This window comes from Dipodomys spectabilis, unplaced genomic scaffold, assembly GCF_019054845.1.
Source record: "Dipodomys spectabilis isolate Male_0828 unplaced genomic scaffold, ASM1905484v1 ptg000566l, whole genome shotgun sequence".
Lineage (NCBI taxonomy): Eukaryota > Metazoa > Chordata > Mammalia > Rodentia > Heteromyidae > Dipodomys > Dipodomys spectabilis.
The window spans coordinates 1,341,692-1,358,684 of record NW_024871243.1 but is presented as its reverse complement, the minus strand read 5'-3'; the positions used below and the strand labels follow the sequence as shown (position 1 = coordinate 1,358,684).

The following is a 16,993-nucleotide window of genomic DNA, read 5'->3' as shown; positions in this document are numbered from 1 at the left end:
GATGTTCATATGGCGTCCCCACCAAGACAGAGCATTCCCAACTCCCCTGTGTCCCATTTCACTGTCTGACTCAACCCTCCAGGCAGCCATCCGTCCGAGCCAGGTCCCTGAGCATTACAGTCTGTCTGTTCTAGAAGTGCGTACGGATGGGATTGCACCCTGGAAACTCTGGAGTCTAGCTTGGTGTTGCTCTGGGAAATGTTCCTCTATTTTTGTTACAGTATCATCACAGTTTGATATTTTTGACAGTCCTGGCCTTGAACTCAGGGCCTGGGTGCTGTCCTTGAGCTCTTTCACTCAAAGCTAGCAACTCTACCACTTGAGCCCAGCTCCACTTCCAGTTTTCTGGTAGTTCATTGGAGATAAGAGGTCTCATGGACTTTCCTGCCTGGCCTGGCTTTGAGCTGCGATCCTCTGATCTCAACCTCCTGAGTGGCTGGGATGACAGGCATGAGCCACTGGCACCCGGCTATAAATCCTTTCTTATGCCATCAGTCAGTTATATTCTCATAAATGGTGATACTATCTGCCAGACCGGGAGAAGACTAATACATAATCTCTTATATGTCATCATTTGCCATTCATTTTTTCTTTTTTCTTTCTCTGTACTGTGGTGTCTCCTTGGAGATCGAGTTCTCATTTGATACTATTTTCCTTCAGCCTGCGGGTTGTTCGTACAGTCAGCTTTCCTTACCTTAAAATACCCTTCCTTTACTGTCATTCCTGAAGAATTTTGTTTCTTTTACTAAATTCTGGATTGACAGTGTTTTCCTCTTTTTTTTTCTTCCCCCAGCACTTTAGAGATGCTCTTCCATTTTCTTCTCATTTGAAGTTATTTGTACCTTTTATTTCCCCAGCACTTAATACTTTTGTTTGTTTGTGTGTTTCTCAGTTTCCTTTGGCCTCTTGCAGGAAAAGCAAATGTTGTATGGCTGATGCTGGTTCCGTTGAAGGAGTCACTTCTGAATCTGATGATGTTAACTAGGTGTGCGGGGCTTATATTAAAATTTCTTGAGGCATGCAAGCTTCTTGGAACTTGAAGTCTGTGTATTTTCATTATACTTGAGTTTTTAGTTATCATAGCTTTATTCTCCCCTCCCCCATTACTGTCTTTTGGAACTCTAATTAGATTTATGCAGCTCTTCCTATTTTCCTTCATTTCTTACCCTTCTTTCTTTATTTCTGTGCTGTGCTTGAACTCTTCATTTTTTTTTTAAACTGCAGTCAGGAAATTCTCTCCAGGCAGAGAGCCAGGAAGAATAAAATTGACGGATTGATCAATGGTATTATTAATCTGTCTGCAAGTTCACCAACTCTTGTCATCTCCAGTTTGCTGTGAAGTTCATACAGTGGTTAAAAAAATATTCAGTGATGGCACTTCTTGGTTCTGGAATATTATTACTTACCTTTTCTTTCATTTTTCCCAGAGACTAGACAAACACTCTACCACCAAATGACACTTTCAGCTCCACATTGTTTTAGTCTTACTTATTTTTCCACTCAATCCCAGCAACGTCTGAATCACTTCCTGCACAGGGCACCTGTGCAACCATCCCAGGTGCCCTGCTTGACAACTGCAAAGGGCAAGGGCAGGAAGGGGGCTGGGGAGGGGGTAGGGATGGGGTGAGGGTGAGGAGGGTGGCATGGGGAGAGTTGGGGAGGAGGGGGTGGGGAGGGGGTAGGGATGGGGAGGGGATGGTACAGGGTCGGGGAGGGGGGGAAAGGGATCTGAGGTCCAAAGATAAATGCAAGGTCTAGGAACATGAGAAATGGATTTCAGAGGAACAGCAAACAGTGCAGGGTGAAGGAAGGCAGACATGAGCATGGAGCACCCTGGGGTGGCCTGGATGCATTGAGATACAAGACGTGAAGATGAGCTCGGGAAGATTCTGTCTGTGCAGCTGCCCATCCTAGAGTAGAGACCACCAGAGAGCTGAGTGATGAGCTCCTTGATGGAGGAGGCCCTGGGTGGTGAGAATTCACAGATGGAGGAGGCCCCAGGTGGTGAGAACTCACAGATGGAGGAGGCCCAGATGGTGAGAACTCACAGATGGAGGAGGCCCCAGGTGGTGAGAACTCACAGATGGAGGAGGCCCAAGTGGTTAATTCACCAATGGAGGAGGCCCCAGGTGGTGAGAAATCACTGATGTAGGAGGCCTTGAGTGGTGAGAACTCATTGATGGAGGAGCCCCTGGGTGGGGTACTTACCGATGGAGGAGGCCTTGGGTAGTAAGAACGCATGATAGAGGAGGCCCTGGGTGGTGAGAACTCATGATAGAGGAGACCCAAGTAGTGAACTCACCAATGGAGGAGGCCCTGAGAATGGCTAGAGGGCCGGGAGTAGGCCTACAGCTCAAGGCACCAGAGAAGAATATCAATTATGATTAATTTCACAGAATTAAAAAATAATAACTTCATAGTGCCTCTTTTATAACTGCCTTGCCTCAAATCATCAAAAACTGTTCTATGTATAAAACAATTCATTAAGCAATATGGTCTATTGAAAAGATGTGCAAATGGACATTAAAAGTTAGAAGAAGTGATAAGGAAAGCCTGCCACTATCAAGTGGCTCAGAGAGCCAGCTTGTGAGGAATTTTCCAGAAACTGTGACCCTTGATGTAACACCAAACGCCAAACACTGGTGCTCATCCCATAGTGGGAAGGGGGTCCTGAAACACTGGGCACTCTGCTGATCAAAGGAAGGGACCCCTGTCAGGTGAGCGGGGTGCAGAGTGTGGAGTAGAAACTCCAGTGGGTCTGTGCATACATAAAGCTAGATCCAGTCTGTTTTCCTGTAATAGGAGGAAGAAGAAGAGAAGGAGGAGGAATAGGAAAGGAAGGAGGAGGAGGGAGAGGAAGAGCAATAGGGGGAGGAGGAGGAGGAGGAGAGGAGCAGAGAACAGCAGAACACACCATCTGTGATCAGAACTCTTGTAGTTTTGTTTAAACAATTCTATCTGCTTTCTAAATGTATAATATAAAACAAGATGGAACTGAATCTTTACTTCCAACAACAACAAAGAAATCAACCCAGTTTATCCAGAACTGGAAGAGTAAGAAGGGGTGTATGCACGTGTACATGTGAGTGCATATGTCTGTGTGCCGATTCCCCCTCCGCCCACCCTGTTTGTGGTCATTGCAGGGGCTCTGCGTGAAGGGCTGCTCTCTGTGGCCAGCAGGACCAAGTCTGGAAGGCTTTGTGTGAGGAGGGTGACAGGATGGGGGCTTGAGCCTGAGAAGGGTCAGGAACCACAATTGGCCGAGCTGGGTAAGGAGAAGGGACAGAGGCGATGTGCTGATGTCTGGCCAGCACACTTCCACCTGTCCTGTCCACATCATTTCCCAGAAGCCCAGAGAGGCAGGAAGAAGAATCGGGCCTGGAGCTGGCTCCAGGGCACCAGACATTCTTGATTAGCAATGTGGAAGGATTTGGGATCCCAGGAATGGGTGGCCCAGCCTGTGGGAGGCTCTTGGTGGTGAGAGACAGCAGCAGTACCCCGGCCAGGCAACAAAGGGAAAGCCACCCATGCTGGGTACTGAGCAGCTGTGCATGGCCCTCGCCCCAGGTGCACCATGTTGGTGGGTTTTGTGAGGAAAGAGAGGGAAATTCCCCAGAAACCCATGTGCTGAGCAGAGCCCAGGTGTGGAAGCAGCACATAGAGAGGGGAGAAACGGAGGCCTGGGCTCAGACATGCGTGAGAGCTGGAACTCACCCATTTAGAGCTGCCAGAAAGCTGGAGGAGAGTGAACGTATATTCTATACCTCCATTCTAATGAGCCAGAGGATGGGCACGCCACATGCACGCAAGGCCCTGCCTGCTCTAGCAGCTGAAAAAGATCTGTGGAATAGACCGTGGGCCCTGTGGCCTGCTTGACCTCTTTTCCACAGAAGAACACACTGTTCTCCATGGACAAGGGATTATATCCCTTGTATGTATGTATATGTGCATGAACAGGGACATGTGTGCATGGAAGGGGACATGTGTGCATGGATGGGGACATGCTGTATGGATGGAGACGTGTGTATGGACGGGGACATATGTGCATAGAAGGGGACATATGTGCATGGATGGGGACATGCATGGTGTGTGGAAGGGGACATGTATGCACGCATGGGGTCATGGGTATATGGATGGATACGTGAGCATGCATGGGGACATGTCTGCATGGACAGTGGACTGCCCCTGTTGTCACGGGTCTGACAGGAAAACCTTCACACTCACACAGTAGGTGTGGAAGCAGGGCTGGGTGTCTTGAACACAGGAAATTGTCTGCTTCAGTGCCTTCTGCTTCATCTGCTTTAACTAGATATGAGCAGGCCATTGTCTCTCTTAGAGCAGCTTTGACCCTCTGAGCTCAGAATGGTGGTGCACAGACTCACAGCTCAGAGGGTCCAGGTGGGTTGGCCTGTAGACCTTCTCCTCTCTGTGGCTCTGCCCCTGCTCTCTGAGGGATACATCTCGGCAGACAAGTCCAGATCACTCTTCCCATGCCCTGGCTCCCGGGACTCCCTGCTGAGCAGCTCCCAGCTTAACCCCACAGAACCCCAAGGGCCACATGGCTGTAACCAAAGAACTTCTAACCTCTGAGTTCAACTTGCCAAGTGAAGCTTTGGATTTTCCCTCCAGCCTATCCTTAGCAGCTTTCCAGACATGTGTGGGTTTCAAAAATGTGAATGCCACGAGCCTTGTCTCTCATCTCCCCTGTGGGGGAAAATATGAACAACCCCACTGTGAAGATTTCCTTCTCGAAGCCAGAGCTGTGCTGGTCTTTGCCGCGTGTGGGGCACTGGGAGGCTGCATGAAACCGGGGAGGATAAAGAGAGAGAAGGAAAAGATGCTGTTGGAGGCTGAGGCCTTTCATCTGACTCACCAGCTCCAGCCCTGCCCGGGCCTGGGTCTCCCCGCATGCAGGCCCGGCCGACCACCCACCTCAGCCTCTCGGGACGGCCGTCCACTTCAAGTGAGACGGCTCACATCTGCAAAGGACCACATCTCCGGGACCCGGTGGAACATGGTCACACCGTTGTGCCCCCGCAGCAGGCAGTCATCCTGGCAGGGCTGTGGGCCATATCCGAGGCAGCAAAACAAAGATGAGTTCTTGCCCAGCCTTGCAGTAAATGTGCAGGGCCAAAGCTGCTTAAGGGGTAGGCCTGAGGATTTCTGTGCGATTATCCATGTCTCTTTACCTAGGTTTAAGTTAGCCAGCCCCCATTAGTAAAATGACATTTCCATATAAAGAAAGAGAGGATGTTTCTCTGGATTCCTGAGACCATTTCTGTGAACGTTGTCTATTAGCATTGTTAATTTTACATGAGAAATGTGGAGATGCTTCAGGTTGGAGCTAATAGTATTCAACTTTCCACCCAGAGGTATGACTACCTCACAGACATCTTGTAAGGAAATCTTCATCAGTGTGCAGGTTTTCTGTTTAAGCCTTTGGGGAAGTTTTCCCAATAGTGACCAGGTAAAGTCATGCTCTGGGAGCAAAGTGGGGAAAAGAAGGTTGATAAGGAAATCTTAGCAGTCTGCAATGCTTCATCACCATGTTGATCCAGCCATTAAGGTTTTAACATCTACTTTCTCAGGGCCCTATAGGAATCTTCCCTTTTCCATCTCCCAGGATGCTTTGGAAATTTGTCATGGCTCTTAAGAGTAGTGTCAGTGGTAGTACAGCCATGGCAGTAAGAGGGAAGGTAGAGAATATAGGCATCAGTATTACCATGTTGAGTGTGAGTGATCATTGTTGCTTTTATTTCTCTAAGCAAGGAGGGAATTGACCTTGAGTAACTATGCAAAAGATAACTTTGGGAGTTAGAGGAAGACAAAGATATGTGAGAAAGCTGACAAGGCAGGTATCCAATCCCAGCAGGGTTGCTGGTTTCTTAATTGCTTTATGAAGCTAATGATTCTATAATTTTAGAGAAATCAGCAAGTGTACACATTTATTCATTCCATTTGGCAGTGTTGGTGCAGGCACCATTGGGTTTAACCAGGATTATTTTGCTCATGTGCAAAGGAGTTCATGTTATATGCAAGGAGTGGAGTAACGGGACTGACCTTTTTATTTTCATTTATTATATTTGCATAATGATTCATGTGCTTTGATGTTCTTCTGTACAATGCTAAGAATTGGAAAAAATACTGAAAGGAAATTCTTTTGAATTCTTTTTTTGAAATTTAATGAAATTTTTATCTGGACAATACTAAAATACTTTAGGTTGGATTATAAATTTACTACATGAGCATATTCCATATTAGATCTAGAAAATGTAATCACTGAAAAGATACCGTTTACAGTAGTAAACACTATTTTTAATAATCATACCAAACTTCTGACTAAACCACGCAATGTAAAAATGAAGGTATGGGGCTGGGAGGGTGGCTCAGTGGTAGACTGCTTGCCTTACATGCATGAGTCCCTGGGTTCACTTCCTCAGTACCACATAAGCAGAAAAAACCAGACATGGAGCTGTGGCTCAAGTGGTACAGGGACAGCGCCCAGGCCCAGAGTACAGGCCCCATGACAGGCAAAAAAAATAAAATAAAGTTTAAAAAATGAAGGTATAAATTATGTTCCCCCAAAAAATACATAGACAAACAAAAAGAACACAGAAAAGATATACATTTACAAATAAATAATGCAAAATTATACTCTTCAAGATATTTTTAAATAATAAGGAATTGTATTGTACATAGTATTAGGAAATCTGCATTTTTATATGGAGAACATTGAGACTATTTTTCTAAGTCAAAGAATGATGAACTTTTGATTCTCACCTGATCAAGGTGGGAAGTGAAGGTATGTGTGGAGTAAAGCACAAGTCAGTGCTAGATTTAATGGATTGTATATCCTGGTTAGGTGGTATCATAAATAGGAGCTGAAAGAGAAGCACTGGATGGAAAGTGGGAATGGAAGTTTGAAATAGATTTTAATAGCATTGTAGTCATCAGACCAAAGGTGTGATTTTTAGCTGTGGCTGAGGTAAGGTAGAAACTGTGATCATTGAAGAAAACATAATTGAGAACTGTCACTTTGATGACAGTTGAGTTGAGAAGTATGAGTGTGCCAAGAGTCCACGTCTTCAAGGAGAAGGGGAATGACCTAGGATTTTGTACATGCCTAGAATCAAGAGAAGGTAGGAAGTGATCAAAATTGTATTTAATCAGTTATGGGATATTTGGAGAAGAGAAGTCATCCAGAAATGCCAGGGAACATTAAAGAGGACATCTGCTTTTCTCAGTAGTAATAGTGCAGGGGACTGCAGTTTGCAAAATGGCCTTCTCCTGAGCATATTACAGGGAAGTAGTGTGAGAAGCACTTTTCAGAGGAAAAAAATAAACAAATGGGGCATTATGGTGATTAACTGACTGTGATTTCCAGTGGCACAGAAGAAGGGTTTCAGAAGTAATGAGTGGTGGAGATGCTTCATTAGTGGGTCACGCCCAGGAGGTAGCAGTTCCTGGGAATCCTGGGTTCCTTCTGGTGACTGATACCACCAGGGATGTAGGATGCTTTGCACTGTGAATTAAGACACAGGGTGATAAGGCTGTTTTTAGGATCTAAGTTGGGTAAGTAGGGTGAGAAGTCTTTTCAGGAGCTTTTGCACATCTGAGACTTTTTTCTGCCTTAACTGGTTGCATAGAGGTTAGAAGTCAGGACCATTTTAGTTTTGGAGCATTAAGAGTTTAGGGCATCATCTTTACCTTCCAGTTTGGGCATTTACTACTGTGAGAATGGAAGTTTGTGACTTGTGTAAGATCCTAGGAACTCAGGTTAAATTAAATGCTAAGATGTCTTGTAGCGAATGATTTGCACTTATTTAATTATCTTTTTTTTTCTCTCTTTGCTTTGTCAATAAATTGCATGAACCTGGGACTTAACCAAAAAAGGATTATTTATTTATTTTTGGGGGGGGAACCAGTCCTTGGGTTTGAACTCTGGGTCTGGGCGCTGTCCTTCTGCCCGTCAGCTCAAGGCAAGTGCTCTACCACTTGAGCCTCAGCACCACTTCTGGTTTTCTGGTGTTTAATTGGAGATAAGAGTGTCAAGGATGTTCTTGCCTGGGCTGGCTTTGAACCGTGATCCTCAGATCTCAGCCTCCTAAGTAGCTAGGATCACAGGCATGAGACTGGCACCCAGCCAATAAAAAGGTTTCTTTTGGCTTGATGATTTCCTTTGCTTGGAAACATGAAGCCCTCCTTCCACTGAGCTTTCCTGGTTCCCTTCTCTCCTTCTCATTTCTTTCATCTTGGGGAGGTAAGTATGGTCCAGCTTGTGCAGAAAGGAAAGCTGTTACCAGATAGAGGTGGCCTAAGACTCAAGAATCACTTAGGCAAGATGAAAAATAGATCCTCTTACTGTAACCCCTTTGTACATCATTTTAATTTAAAAAATAAAAATAAGCCTTACACCCTCAGGACCCAGAATCTGAAAGGAATACAGTTTTGGGGGGGGCCAGTCATGGGGTTTGAAGTCAGGGCCTGGGTGCTGTCCCTGAGGTCTTTCACTCAAGGCTAGTGTTCTACCACTTTGAGCCAGTGAGCCACAGTGCCACTTCTGGCTTTTTCTGTTTATGTGATGCTGAGGAATTGAATACAGGGCTTCATGTATACTAGGCGAACATTCTGCCACTAAGCCACATTCCCATCCTTATTATTATTATTTTTAGTACTAGGGCTTGAATTCAGGGCATTGTGCTCTCAGCTTTTTTTTTTTTGGTCACGGATGGTGTTCTACCACTTGAGCCATGCCTTCAATTCAAACTCTTCGCACAGCTATACTTTTAATATTGTATGTGTTCTGTCTTTATTGTCTCCTTCCCTTCTGAAAGGTAAGTCTCTTGTCCAAAGGAAAGATAGGAAAATATTTAGAATATGGAGTAAAAGTGGACCTTTTCATTTCACCTATTTCTTTGAAAATACTCATGTTCGTTCCTCTTCTAGTAGGTAAATATTATATCTAAGAGATTATTTAAAAGATTTTAGTGAGAGATCTAGATTTATTTTATTCTGAAGATGTGTTTTTAATATTCTGCCATTGTTATCTGTTTTATCCTAGGTTTTGCTTCATAGACTTGCAAGTTTTCATCGAGTTTGGAGTTTTCCACCAAATGAAAATACAGGAAAGGAAGTGACCTGTCTGACTTGGAGACCAGATGGCAAATGTAATAATAATAATAATAATATAAAAAAGATTTTCATTTTCATAAAGAGTATGCTGAATATAAAGTCTGTTTTCCGAAAGAAGTAATTGGTCTGAGAAGGTGGCTCAGTGGTAGAGTGCTTGCTTTGCATGCATGAGGCTCTGGGTTCAATTCCTCAGCACCACATAAGCAGAAAAAGCCGGAAGTAGGACTGAGTCTCAAGTGGTAGAGCGCTAGCCTTGAGCTGAAGAGCTGAGGGACAGCTGAGGCACAGAGTTCAGGCCCCACGACCAGAAAAAAGAAAGAAAGAAAGAAGTAATTATTCTTAGTATATACTAAAATTACGAATGACAGTTTGGAATTTTAAAAAATAATTTATTATTATACTGCTGTACAGAGGGGTTACCATTTCATTTCAGATAATGAGTACACTTCTTCTATTGGACGGTGTCAGTCTTTCCTTTGGATTTTTTGTTTTTTGTTTTTTTTGGTCCAGTCATGGGGCTTGAACTCTGAGCCTGGGCACTGTTCCTCAGCTCTTCAGCTCAAGGCTAGCGCCCTACCACTTGAGCCACAGCATCACTTCCTAATTTTTCTGCTTAAGTGGTGCTGAGGATTCAAATCCAGGGCCTCATGCATGCAAGGCAAGCGCTCTATCACTGAGCCACCTTCCCAGTGCTAAATTTGTATGTTTATAATTAAAGAGACATTTAATTATCAAGATTATCAGTGTAGGTGCTGGGAACGTGGCTCAGTGGTAGAGCGCTTGCCTTGCATGCATGAAGCCCTGGGTTAGATTCCTCAACGCCACATAAGTAAAAAGAAAAAAGCCAGAAGTGGTGCTGTGGCTCAAGTGGTAGGGTGCTAGCCTTGAGCTGAAGAGCTGAGGGGCAGCACCCAGGCCCAGAGTTCAGGCCCCATGACCGGACCCAAAAAACAAACAAAACCCAAAGATTATCAGTGTATATTCTGGTTGTAAACAAGTATCACAAAATCCAATATTGGGAAAAATTAGATTTCTTTTTTTTTGGGGGGGGGGGTTTCCAATTGTGAGGCCTGAACTCTGGGCCTGGGTGCTGTCCGTCAGCTCTTCAGCTCAAGGCTAGCACTCTACCACTTGAGCCACAGTGCCACTTGTGGCTTTTTTTATTTTTTGCTTATGTGGTGCTGAGGAATCAAACCCAGGGCCTTAGACATGCAAGGCAAGTGCTCTACCACTGAGCTACCTTCCCAGCCCCGTACTTTGGAATTTTTTTTTAATGGTTTAACATTTTTCATAGCTGGAATTCTGTCTGTTGGAGATACCTCTTTGGAAAAATCTGGCTTCTTCGCAAAGATAACTGCAGTAAACTCTAACTTTGTTCTTTCTATACTCCTGTCCTCTACCCTTTGGTCAAGCACCAGCTGCTGTTTGCCAGTCTAATCAGTGCCATCATGGCCTTTTACCCAGAAAATATTTTAGCGGTAATTGTACAGCCTCGGAAGCATTCTTATGAATATGTATGAATAAGTGTGAATATGATATGCATAATGTAAAAAAGTAGGTCAAACATGAGGACCCCCTGCTTTGACTCCAGTTCTTTCATTTCTGTGTGGTCTTTTGCCTCTTGCTACCTCTTCTATCGTGGCTGGTAGGGCTATGATGACTGAACTTCTCTGCCAGGTGTTTCACAGTGACAGTCCTTTCCTGAGCTGTGGTACACATACAGTCAGCTCTGTAAACTACTAAATCCTAGTGTCAACTTTGTCTGCATCATTTTTAGTACTCTAAGAAAAAAGCGAATTGCTTTTGTAAAGTGAATATATATTCTTCATTGCTTAATTTTTTTCTAGGTAAATGTAAGGACTTAAAATTCTTTGACAGGCTGGGAAGGTGGCTCAGTGGTAGAGCACTTGCCTTGCAAGCATGAGGCCCTGGGTTCGATTCCCCAGCACCACATAAGCAAAAAGAAAAAAGCCAGATGTGGTGCTGTGGCTCAAGTGGTAGAGTGCTAGCCTTGAGCTGAAGAGCTAAGGGAGAGCACCCAGGCCCAGAGTTCAGGCCCCACTACTGGACCCAAAATAAATAAATAAATAATATTCTTTGAAAGCTTATCATTGAAAAGTAGCAACTGCTTTTATTTTGGTGAACTCTTTTCCAAGTTGCTTGATAAGATATGTGCAAATATAGATCTATGTGTGCACTTTTATTAAGTCAGTGAGCTGTAAACCCTCTGTACATCACCTTTATAATAACAATACAATTTTTTAAAGTTAATGATGCTTCCTATTTTCGTACAAATTTTTTTCTTTTTGGCTCAAAAGAGATAGGTTTATCACATTAATGTTAAATGACTGCATAGCAATTCACTATTTTCATATATTATAATTTACTAAATATGACTCCTGTGGTGGTTTTAGATAATTGTCAGTTTTGAGTTTTTATAAGCAATGTTGTATAAACATTCTGAGAATTTGGAATAACTCTGTGTAATTACTCCTTAGATTAATTACTAGAAGTAAAATTTCCAAAAATGCTTTCAAAATAGCTTACAGTAAAGGTAGACTGAGGGGCTAGTGAATCTGGGTGATGTTGAATTTGGGGAAGGGAGGATTAAAAAATTTACTTTTCTGCAGGGAGACTGTGGCTCACGCCTGTAATCCTAGCTATTCAAGAGGCTAAGATCTGAGCATCACCACTCAAAGCCAGCCTGAGCAGGCAAGTCCATGAGACTCTTATCTCCAATTCACTACCACAAAACCGGAATTGGTGCTGTGGCTCAAGTTGTAGAGCACTCGCCTTGAGATGAAGAGTTGAGGGACAGCACCCAGGCTAGAGTTCAAGGCCCAGAGTTCAAGCCCCACTACCAACCACCCCCCTAAAAAAATACATTTTTTCCCTCACCTCCTCCTTACTGATTAAATTTTACTAACTTGATATCAAATAAATTTGTAAATCCTGAATGTTAACTGACAACTTGATGAAGGGCCTGAAAGAAATAGATAACAAGGTGGTAGCCTGGCATTTGAACCCACAGCGATTAATCCATCATCAGGTAATCAGTGAATCTTCTAGAAAGTGAGAGAAGCAGACCATATTTGTACTTCCTATCCCAGCTCACTTACTTGCTGTGTTCTCAATACTTGGTACTCATGGTTTAGAATTGTTTCCTGTTAAGTCTAGAAACTCAGGACAACTACTTTGTGTAAAAGTGTGAAAAATACTTCTAAGTTCCCATTCTTTCATTTGCTAGCTTATCTGTTTCCAGTCTTATTTGAGAATGACAAGGGGAAATAAACCTATTTATAAGCCAAGTGCAGTAGTACATGCCTATAATCCCACATGCTGTTATCCCAGCTACTGAGACTGTTGCAAAGTTTATGATATAGTCTCTTGTACCTGCTGTCTTGTCAGATGGCAAATGTATGTAAGCCATAGAACCAGTAATTAAATGATATATTAATTGCACTGTTCTCTAAAGTTACTTTTAGTAGCAAAATTTCTTAGATTTGAGTTAAAAAATCATATATTTTCAGTATCCCAATACTGAGTATATATGAAAGGTGGATTTTTTTGTGTGTTTTTGTTTTTGTTTTTATCTGTCATAAGAGCTTGAACTCAGGGCCTAAGTGCTGTTCCTAAGCTTTCATGCTGAAGGCTAGAGCTCTGTTACTTTGAGGCACAGCTCCACTTCCTGTTCTCTGGTGGTTAATGGGAGATAAGAGTCCCACAGACTTTCCTGCCCAGGCTGGCTTTGAACCATGGTCCTCAGATCTCAGCCTCTTGAGCAGCTAGGATTACAGACACCTAGCCGAAGGTATTTTATGCTAAGAAAACTGTTTTTGTTTTTGGTTTTGTTTTGGGTCCAGTTGTGGGGCCTAAACTCTGGGCCTGGGCACTGTCCCTCAGCTCTTCAGCTCAAGGCGAATGCTCTACCACTTGAGCCACAGCGCGACTTCTGACCTTTTTTTTTCTGCTTATGTGGTGCTGAGGAATCGAACCCAGGGCCTCATGTATGCAAGGCAAGCGCTCTATCACTGAGCCACCTTCCCAGCCCAAGAAAACTGTTGAATAACAGTATGTCAATTTGTTTTTACAAACAAAAGAAATTTCTGTTCTTATCATTTCTTATTTGTGATTATTCGACAGGTAAACTATTTGTGCCATATCTTTAATTTTTGTTGTTGTTGTTGGTTATGGGGCTTCAACTCTGGGCCTGGGCTCTGTTCCTGAGCTCTTTAGCTCAAGGATAGCCCTCTACCAATTGAGCCACAGCACCACTTCTGGTTTTCTGGTGGCTTATTGGAGATAAGAGTCTCACTGACTTTCCTGCCCCGGCTGGCTTTGAATGGTGACACTTATATTTCAGCCTGCTGAGTAGCTAGGATTATAGACATGAGCCATGAGCCAGGGTGTCTGGCATATGTTTACTTCTTAATGTTATGGAATGAGTCTTTAAAAAATATATTTTTAATAGAAAGAGAAGTAACTTTTTACTGTTTGTGTAATGCCTGGTTCCCCTTCCTTTTAGTGTTCGAACATCCTTCAATAATGCTGAAGATGAGACAAACCTTCTCTTACCTAAGCTGCTCAAATTACCAAAAAAGTAAGTATCAGAGTTGTATTTCTTTGGACTTAATCTTGCAGGTTAATCTGCTTTAAATATTGGTACATACTTCTCTCATGAGTATCATTTTACCTTTGTCTCTCTATTCTCTCAGTTATAGCAGCACCTCAAAAATATTTAGGTAAGATATACTTTTTTGTTGTTTTCAAATAAAATAATGTTTTTTTTTAGTTGAAAGAACATGGTTGAAAGATGACTCAATTTATTTTTATATTGTAGTGAGGAGAATTCTGATGAAATTATTAAACTCTTGGGAGATGTCAGGTAAATCCAATTTAAATAAGTCTGATTTCTTTAAGTCCCTTTTCATATTGGAGGAACATTTCCAAATTGTCAGGAGCAAATCTTTTGTTATGTTATCTCATTGTAGACACTCAGTGTCTTCAAATAATAGATGTCACCGTCTTGCTGTTTTTACTGTGTGCTCATTCTTTGTTTCATGTGTTAGCAGTAATGCAGTATACTTGTTTTTAATAAGTAAAAGGGGATAGTACTAGAATTTTTAAAATTTCCATTTTAATTATCCAAGTTCTTCATTGTGTTATATCCATAATAAAACTTTTGTTATTGGCTGTATGTGAATACAATTATTAGTATGTTATGTTACTATAAATGCTTAATGTTAGCTATAAGAAATATATATTTTTCTTCGGAAACAAAAGAAATGGCCTGCTGTGATTGAATATTCAGAGTTGCTGTGTTTGCTTAGTGTTTCAGTTTTCCCCAAAGAGGAATTTTAGCACTTAGATTAGATGAAAGCAGTAACAATTGATATTTTGGCTAAAAAAATCACAGTCATCTAAAAGAGAGAAGAGGAACCAGCAGGAGGGAGAAAGGACAAAGAGATGGCAAGGGAAGGTGAATATATATGTATGACAATACCATCATGAAGCCCTCCAGAAACTTAGGAAGGAATAGATAGGGAGGGAGGATAGTTAAGAAAGAGTAATATAGATTAGGAGTAAATTTAATCAAAGTATATTATATTCATGTTGTAAACATCACAGTGTAACACTTTTGTACTATAAGTTCATGCTAATTTTTTTTAAAGATAGTGTAGAAATAAAATCAACAAATATAAAAAAACACCCACAATCATCTGTGTTGTTCACTGGTTCTCTGCTTATTACATTTTTTTATTAGATTAAATATTCTTGTCCTTGGAGGAAGCTCTGGATTTATTGAGGTTTATGCTTATGGGATGTTCAAAATTGCTCGAGTCACAGGGGTGAGTTTTTCTTTTATGTTTCCTGTATTATTTCTTTTAAAATATAGTGGCTAGTTTACTTATGGAATAAGAATAACATAGTAAGTTTTTTTATTTTTTCAGTTTCAGTTTGTTTTTAAATAATTAGAGGATTTTTAAGCTAAACTAATGATATTACTATAGAGATGAGAAACTTTTGGTGGAATTTTCACTCATGCCTTTTCCTGTAATGAAAAGATTGATCTGATCCACTTGACTATGATTTAACTGGAGCCTAATGAAAGCTATCGGAAGCCACTCTTTGTTGAGTACTGAGTCTCCTACTACTGCTAAATCAGTCTTCTCCAGAGCCTTTTTCATCTTGCTCTCACAATTCCCCAAGGTGTAGAAAATATCATAGCCTTCAGGGAATTTGTTTGTTCATCACCCTTTGATGTGCAACTGTTGATGGGATTGGGATCAGACGTTTTAATGTTTATAGGTCTTTGTGACTAGGAGGAGCCCTTTACCTGCTTTACCTACCTTTACCTGCTACATGAGTATCGCTGAAACCAGAAGTGTGTGTCACAGCTTTCTAAAGTTGTGTATAAATTGTTGCTTCCAGTATTACAAAGTGCACCCTAGCAGTGATACCACATGTGTGAGGGTTTGTGATTATTTTGCAGATTGCTGGCACTTGTCTTGCATTGTGTCTATCAAGTGATTTGAAATCATTATCAGTGGTCACAGAGGTTTCCACTGGTGATGCTTCAAAGGTTTCATACTTTCAGCTATGTACTGGAATTTCATAATTGTAGAGATTAAGAATATGTTTTAGTTTTTCTGTTGTTTTTTAGGGGTGGTTGGTGCTGAGGGTTGACAGGACGTACTAGCATGCTGTCCACCACTGAGCTGGGTCCCCACCTCTGTGGTTTTGTATCTATATCTCACTGTATTCTAATGGGCAGCAAAATAAAACATCTACGTGGAGTTTCTAAATTGTACATATTGAATGCTGTTGTAGTACTATTATTTTCCACATAAAAACAATGTTTTGATGATCATGGCCCTACAAATTGGTTCCTATAACAGAATTACTTTGTTTTGAGCATTTTCTTGGGACTCAGTTATTAGTAATAATAAGGGCTGATATTCATCATTTATTATATGCCAAGCCCTTAGTGCCTTAAACACAACAACATATGGATAGGCACTGTTATTATACCTGAAGAAAGTACTGGGCACATACAAAAGCTCATAATTAGAAAGTGATGCTAGGCAGTCTGCCTTCAGGTTCTGTGCCTTTTTTCTCCTTCTAATGAGAGGAAGGCTTGCTCTGTAATAGAAACTTGCCTAGAACTTCAGGTTCTCCTGCTTTAGCCTCCCAAGTGTTGGGATTATAGGTGTGCACCATTAGGCTCTGCTCTTAACACATGCTTTTTGTGTAAAACATTCAAGTATTGGTGAGGGCGCTTTTATTGTGTGTAGCATACATAATAAGATTAGGAAACTGTTTGGGCTCCTGTTATTTAGATTGTACCTTTCCTTTGCCAAGAAAACTTCCCCAGTGTTTCCTCTGAAAATCCTATATGTTTATCCTAAGTATGTGTGAATTTTCAAACAAAGTAGAACAAAAGGATAGAAGATGTGAGGACTGCTTAGTGTCTTCAATAGCATGCTGTTCAGTGTTCCAGAGCACCCTAGACATAGAATTCATAACAATGGTAGTACACATTTGTGTCTAAAGGCTGAGCAACTGTGATCACCAGGCTGTATTTGTGCTATAATAGAGCAGCTCATTTTTTTCTGTGAAATTTGTAAAAGTTTTTTTGTTGTTTTTGTTTTGTCCTGGGGCTTGAACTCAGGGCTTGGGCACTGTCCCTGAGCTTCTTTTGCTCAAGGTTGACACTCTACTACTTGAGCTACAGTGCCACTTCTGGCTTTTTCTGTTTATGTGGTAATGAGGAATCAAATCTAGGGCTTCATGCATGCTAGGCAAGCACTCTACAACTAAGCCATATTCCCAGCTAGTAATAGATTTTTTTTTAAATGAC

The 16,993-nt window shown here is 41.9% G+C and overlaps 1 protein-coding gene and 1 non-coding gene across 2 annotated transcripts in view; both read left to right on the top strand.

The window, feature by feature from the left end:
* The window catches only part of LOC122100140 (anaphase-promoting complex subunit 4-like), a 57,121-nt gene that overhangs the window by 16,607 nt on the left and 23,521 nt on the right, over window positions 1-16,993 (top strand). Inside the window, 5 exon segments of the mRNA XM_042670537.1 lie at window positions 13,658-13,732; window positions 13,848-13,874; window positions 13,973-14,017; window positions 14,897-14,981; window positions 15,626-15,723. Coding sequence (XP_042526471.1) covers window positions 13,658-13,732; window positions 13,848-13,874; window positions 13,973-14,017; window positions 14,897-14,981; window positions 15,626-15,723 — 330 coding nt within the window.
* Trnaa-ugc lies at window positions 11,019-11,083 on the top strand. The gene has a single exon. It is a non-coding gene; the product is annotated as a tRNA-Ala (tRNA).